This window comes from Zerene cesonia, chromosome 29, assembly GCF_012273895.1.
Source record: "Zerene cesonia ecotype Mississippi chromosome 29, Zerene_cesonia_1.1, whole genome shotgun sequence".
NCBI classification, from domain to species: Eukaryota; Metazoa; Arthropoda; class Insecta; order Lepidoptera; family Pieridae; genus Zerene; species Zerene cesonia.
Genome location: NC_052130.1, coordinates 2,895,296 through 2,902,251, shown reverse-complemented (window position 1 = coordinate 2,902,251; position 6,956 = coordinate 2,895,296). Strand labels below are relative to the sequence as shown.

General features: G+C 34.6%; 1 protein-coding gene across 1 annotated transcript; it reads left to right on the top strand.

Annotated features, from left to right (window-relative positions):
- Window positions 1–266: 266 nt before the first annotated feature.
- On the top strand, window positions 267–1,853 carry LOC119837879 (homeobox protein DTH-1-like). Its single transcript, XM_038363663.1, has 2 exons — window positions 267–909; window positions 1,194–1,853. The coding sequence occupies exons 1-2, from the start codon at window positions 309–311 to the stop codon at window positions 1,748–1,750; spliced, it is 1,158 nt and encodes a 385-aa protein (XP_038219591.1). The 5' UTR covers window positions 267–308; the 3' UTR covers window positions 1,751–1,853.
- Window positions 1,854–6,956: the final 5,103 nt, after the last annotated feature.

Below are 6,956 nucleotides of genomic sequence, written 5' to 3'. Positions count from 1 at the left end.
AAAATCAAATACGACAAACGTCCAACGCGTTAATTAATAAATCTCCAAACAATTAACAAAATAAACGAGACGCGAAGTTCACAGGCAAATGATATCATCCATTTATTTACATTTCAACCAGCCCTACACGGAGAGAGACGCATATATTGACAAGCACACGCGCAACAAGGACGGAAAACACCCCATTACCACGCCCACAAAACAGCAGGCATCGGATTGGTTTCGAATCCCAATCACATTGACCATCAGTATCCCACTGCATGTGCTCAAAACCACAACATAACTAAAAGTGAAATGAAATTGTGAAAATGAATTACGAACAGCATAACGAAGTGTCGACCTCGTACAACAACAACAACTTGAAACACAACTTCAACGAGTGCAAAAATGACTTCTTCTACTCAGTGTGCGACAAACGGGAGGATAAATACTTCGCGAGGCCAAAAACTGAGGAGACACATATGAACTCCTGCCTGAGCACACCGTTCTCCGTCAAAGATATACTTAACATAAACCAGACGTCGTATTATGAACAGGATGACGTTTGGAAACGGGACAGGGAGCAGAGAAGCCAAGACTACGAACGGTTGTACCATCAAAGCAGCTATTGTACTGAATATTTCAACCAAGTGTATCCGGCGCATGCTAACGTGGACTATTGGAGTCCTGAATACCACGAGAATAAAGACGACTATTACAATTATAATTACTGTCAGAATGTGTATACAAATCAGGAACAGTATCAAATGCATGCACAAATGCCGCCTAAATTAGATAATATTGATGTAATGCCGCCTGGTAATTCTGCAGCTATAGTCAATAAGGAGATTTCGATGCCTGGAGTCGGTCTACCGCCGTCGTATTTACATAATGTGGAACCAAAGTTTTCAGCCACGTCTAGGAAAACGAGTAAGTACTTTAGTCAGTCTGACTTGTGAAATTTTAATATTAATAAATAACCACATGCTATGTATAAATTTTCACCATTTAAATATCGATAAAAATATAGTTAAAAATATCAAAAGTTATATTTTATGCGTATTTTATTATTATTAAATTGAAATAAATTTTACAAGTTAAAAGAAAGTAATCAAATAACGTCTCTATCAGATTACAATTCTGCGTAATCCCAAATAAGTATATTAACAATAAGTTCAATTTTCTGTCTAAATCATACATATTCCTGTCAACAGAGACGCCATGCCCAGCGAAAGAAAAAACGAGAGACAAATCAACGAAGCGAAAACCGCGTATTCTGTTCTCGCAAACGCAAGTACACGACTTGGAAGTGAGATTCAAAGCCCAGAGATACCTGACAGCGCCTGAACGGGAGCAGCTAGCGAAGAAACTCAACCTCACTCCAACACAAGTAAAGATTTGGTTCCAAAACCGACGCTACAAGAGCAAAAGAATCAAATCGCCAGAAGTAACAACGTCAACTGACGCCAAACCCAGCAAAAGTTTCGGTAGAAAACTATTCAAACCAGAAAATAGGGACAAAGTCATCGGTATACAAAACTATGACGGTTTTAAAAACAACGAAATGTCGAACGAAATAAATCCAGGCGCATACTTCGATGATAGTGCTAACTATGAAGAGGGCGATGGTAAATATTACGGCAATCGTTTACAAATAGACGAGACGGTTGGGAGTACGTCCGGTTTCTATGTGCCCGATGTTATCCCTAAAGAAGATATATACAAAGAAACTGAAATGAAAAAGTATTTTCCGATCAACTACGTTTGTTAATCACAGGTTTTAAGACTGACTGATAGCCAAAGAGTATTATTTTGTTAAATTTTTTGTTACACATGTGAAAGTGCAATTAATATTTTGTAATAGGTTAAGAAATAAGTATGTGCCATTTTGTAAATAAATATGAAGACTGAGCGTATAGTTTTATTGGCTGTTTATTTATTTATAGACTTTTACAATAAAATCAATTGTATGAAATAAACTTACACGCTTATTTATATTAAGACGTGTATTGATTAATTATACATCTACCTGTACATACTAAATATACAATACAAACATGCCTTAAATATATTGAGAGTTGCCGTTTTTTGCATTCATTAAATAAGACAATCGATACAGATAAAAAATATGTGAAAGAATATAATTTGATGCATATACATTCAACAACAAAGTGATCTTATAAAAATACATATGGATGCTTATTAACAAAAACGAGCAATAATTTATCATAATACATTTATATAGCATATATAGTTATATTTATATAGGTAGTAGAAAGTCAGACGCCATAGTTCCAATAGTTCCATAGACCCTTAACCGATCCATTAAACACCTCCATACTGTAGTCCAGTTTTATTCCTTTCCGTTTTTGCAATAGTCCTACAACGAACGCGGACTGCCCAAGGCTGTATCTATATGGTGCAGTCAGGGGCAGGCTGCGGCTGGTGTCCCACATCACATTATAACTCTCTAAAGGGCCTCTGCGTGTTGGATCTGTGTCCCCACGTAAGCCTTCCAAAGAGTATTGTCCTTCTGGGGGTACCCGAGTATTATGGAAAAGAGAAGCATATATAAAAACACATACAGGTTATTAAATAATTATGTCTATTTTTATAAACTTAGAAATAAGATTAATCTAAAATGTTGATATCTACCTATAGCTTCAAAGATGTGCCCTGAAGGCTGAAACATTATTTACTTAAATTAGCTTTATTGCTATATCAAGCATTAGAAATATAAGTATAATTTAACACAACTGTTACGCCAGGAAATGAAGATCATGGACATAATTTATAGTTAAAAAAGTATATTACATTGGATATGAAAGGTGATATCTAAGTAAACATTTTATCAATCTTTATATTACTGCAATAATCTATACTAATATTATTATGCTGAACTACTGGTCCGATAGGCCATTTATTGAGGAAGACGGGGCGGACCGCTAGTAAAATATAATGCTGTCATGAAATCACACGCTTATTACAAACAACCTGTTAAAATCTCCCGCCAAAAATATATTACAGACAAAACTATTACTTAATATGCGATACAGATAAAAAATAATACATTCACCGCAATATTTCAATTTTTTTTTTCAATTCAATTTGTAGAGAAAGTTTTTATCTATATTGCTACCATACCACACTGATCTGGGGTTGGATTTTACAAACGGGCGTTTTATATCAAATTCCAACAATAAAGGGCATTATATAAATAGCATTTATTATATTTTCGCTTTAGTTTCGCTATAACTTGAATAAAATAAAAGGACTATATCATAGAGGTTATAATATGCTATTATAAATTATAACAAGATAGCTTTTGCCCGCGACTTCGCATGCGTTAATTCGGAGTAGTTTAATATATGTTATTATACATATAAACCTTCCCCTTGAATCCCTCCATTCATTAAAAAATTCTGTTCAAAAACAGTTGCGTAGTTTTAAATATTTAAGCATAATAGGGACAGAGAAAGAGACTTTGTTTAATACTATGAAGTAATATTAACTATACTCTGGTTTTTCCCTTGAACATATGTTAAAGCCCTTAGCATTTAGGGTGAAATATTTTTTTAAATCGACTCAGCAGTTCCTGGCTAAAGCGCGTATAAACAAACTCTTATTATTAAGATAAGATAGATGCATAATTCAGGCCAATTGTTTTATTTCAGGTGATTTAGTTACAATCAACTAACAAACAAATTTTTTATAACAATGACAAATATACATTCTATTTTGAAATATGTCCTTTATGTGAATTTTTAAGGCCACATTCAAGTGTTATTAAACTATGGCATAACTAACAAATTAAATGAACCATTTAACAGCCCTTTATCTTTGCCTATACGAGATTTGGCGTCTAAAACGTAGCGTTGTAAACGCGCGTCTGCGCACGCGCACCCTCATCTCCATATATGGGCGCCGGCGCCAAACAGATAAGATATTGATACCAACACGTGTCTTTAGACTGGGAACCGAACCTGTGGCCTATGGGAATTCAAACCACCTGCTTTTAAAAGCTTTAAGGTAAGCGTGCGGCGTGTATCGGGGATGTAAGATTGGTCTTTAACGTTTTTTGTTTATTTTTAATTGTTTATTTAGTGCCACTAAAAAGGTTTTAAGGTAGTTAAAGCGGCGATAGTGTTATTTATTTATCTTTTGCAAAAAATCCGTGTAATTTTACAATTTTATCTGTGATACGAATTAACTACAATCTAAGTATGCATTTTATGACACACTCTATCGAGATACTGTGACCATTATTAAGGTTATGGCTTAAAAACATTTTTGTTAATGCCTAGATGTGTTATCAATAAATAAAAAAAAAATATTGACGTATAAAAACAGAAAATTAGATATTCGGTTAAAGTTTTCGCAAACCACCCTAAAGTACTGCTTTCTGGTAGTTATAATAATATAATTTGTAGGAAGTCATAAAAATGCTTCTAAATTAAATATGAAGGCGTTATTGTCTATGAATTATTTTAAATTTTCTCGTGGCTTTTATCACAAGCAGTTTCGAGGAACTAGACTATAATTAAGAGTCTAGACCATGCTACAGTAAGGCATATCTTTATGGTCACATATAATCTCAAGTGACGTTAATGTTTGTAATATCCTAGCGGTCCGCCCGGGCTTCGCCCCTGGTACATATATAGAGTAAAGCCTTCTCAATAAGGGGCTATCTAAGAAACTGAAATAAATTTTCAAAACGAACCAGTAGTTCCTGAGATTAGCGTGTTCAAACAAACAAAGAAACAAACTCTTAAGCTTTATAATATTAGTATAGGGACCTAAAAATTTATGCCAATATTATCCCCCAGTTCTTTTAATTCATTCGTAACACGCAAAATTAACAAACAAACAAATATCTTATGATATTAGTTTGTATAATTTCTAAATTATTGATCATAAGTGACAATTTATATACTGTTATCTCTTTATACTGTGATATTACCATTGTGTTGCTTTTCAAATATTGATTTCAACAAATATTATTTGCTGGAGAAAACGGTATGTATACGAAATAGCATTTTTAGTGTTCCGTACCGAAAGGGTAAATAGGTCCCTAATTCGTTGTCCGTCTTTCTATTTTTCCGTCCGTCGGGCACCAGACGGCCACCAGACAAAAGGTGATTTAGGAACCGTTTGGCATAAACTGTATTTTTAATTTATCTGCATTATCCACATCGCCATGGCTCGAAACGGTGAAGGAAAACATCGTGGGGAAACTGGTATGCCAGGGTAAGAAAAGTTCGACGACATGTGACATCAGACACACATTGGCCAGTGTGGTGGATGCCACTATACTCTCATAGGAGCCATGTGCTCACGTAGTGCTGATGCAGCTAATGATGATGAATATAAATTATCTAAACAATTCCATTCATTTATTTATTTGTTGGACAAATTTCCTTTTCTCTCCACAAACAATCACACAACAAATATCAATCCTTTCCTACTGTAAGTATTTCTCGTTAACTACAAGCATTTTATCCCCACACCGACTACCAAAAAAAGGCAAAAACCGTAAGAGTACGCAAACGCCAAACCTCGGAATCATCTGCACGTACCTACGAGTAGCTGGAGTAATTACATAGTTCCGTATGATAAATGCGCGCACGTGGGTGTTTGATGTATAAATATCGTGGGGCTTTTAAGGTTATCGGTTGGGAAAGGTGATCTGGCCCGATAGACCGACACACCGACCGGTACACTCAAATGCTTGCGTATCAGCTATTATATTCGTAAATAAAAAACAAAACGAATTCCCTAGAAATTTTGAAAGAATAAAAAAAAGTCGCTACTACGGATTTGCTAAAAGACGCTGGTTCGACCTCCGCCTGCTGATCAATTATTTCTATTCCGTCAAAATTTCTTATTTATAAAGCATTTCAATGCTATAAAACTAAAAAATTAAAAAAACAAATTCCTTTTTTTCTCAAGCGACTTCCAAAAACGAAAATGAGTAGGTTCTATGTTCGTCTATATATTAAACCATTTTTCGGCAATTGTGAACGGATTTAACAAATTTTCATCTATTTCGAAAGAGTAAACTGGTGGTCCCATCATCAAGTCAGGATCTGATGAGGGAAACATAGGAAAATCAAAAACCTAACTAATTCACAGTGAAGTATTTAACTTCAACGTTAAAAGTGAATTTTCATCCACTTCCCAGTTTCCGATTAAGATAAAGTTTTGCATTTGTATGGGGTTTGTAACAGTACTCCAAGTCGCCTGCAGTCGTCACATGAACCACTGTTAATCACAAAGAAGACAAAATATGTGCCTACATTAAACAGTACTTTATCTAGTTACAACCTTCATTTAATATATCTAGCATTTAAGATAATAAAATATTAATAATTGAGATACTAATTTCCAATGTATAAACTTTATCGTCATCATCATCATACATGTTCCCACTGCTGGAACACAGCCCTCCTATGAGGGTTCAGGCCATAATCCACCACGCTGGTCAAGTACGGATTGGCAGATTTTTATAGATTTAATACTCATAAACCAAACTAAAATTGCATGTAACGAATAAAAAATGAAAATAATATTGCACTATCTTTACGTTCGGGTGTACACCATTACTAAGCCCCCGTACAGTGCAGCCTCGTTAGCTTTTATTTGGTCGCTGGACTCCTGATCCAACTTCATTACACTTATGGCCATTATGATAAATCTATATAAATGTATGAGGTGTATTTTGCATTCATAAACTGTTAACATAATGCTGAGAACGTTAGTCTTAGGTAGTTTTATGTTCCTTTCTACATTTCTGAATCCTATCAAATTGTTTTGAATAGATGTAAAATTTTGCGGTATAAAAACTGAATAGGCGCTGTAATGTCTTTAATTTCCAAGTATTTTAGTAAAACTAAGCGGAGGGACGAACATACACAGCTATATTCACTAGACAAATAATTATACAAAACCCAATAAAACCTAATGTCAAAAAGGTACTG

Bases quoted from the DNA above. Each gene is read 5' to 3' on its own strand.
- LOC119837879 (XM_038363663.1), top strand. From the start codon at position 309: ATGAATTACGAACAGCATAACGAAGTGTCGACCTCGTACAACAACAAC. The intron at 910-1,193 runs GTAAGTACTTTA...TCCTGTCAACAG, and splicing joins AGCCACGTCTAGGAAAACGA to AGACGCCATGCCCAGCGAAA.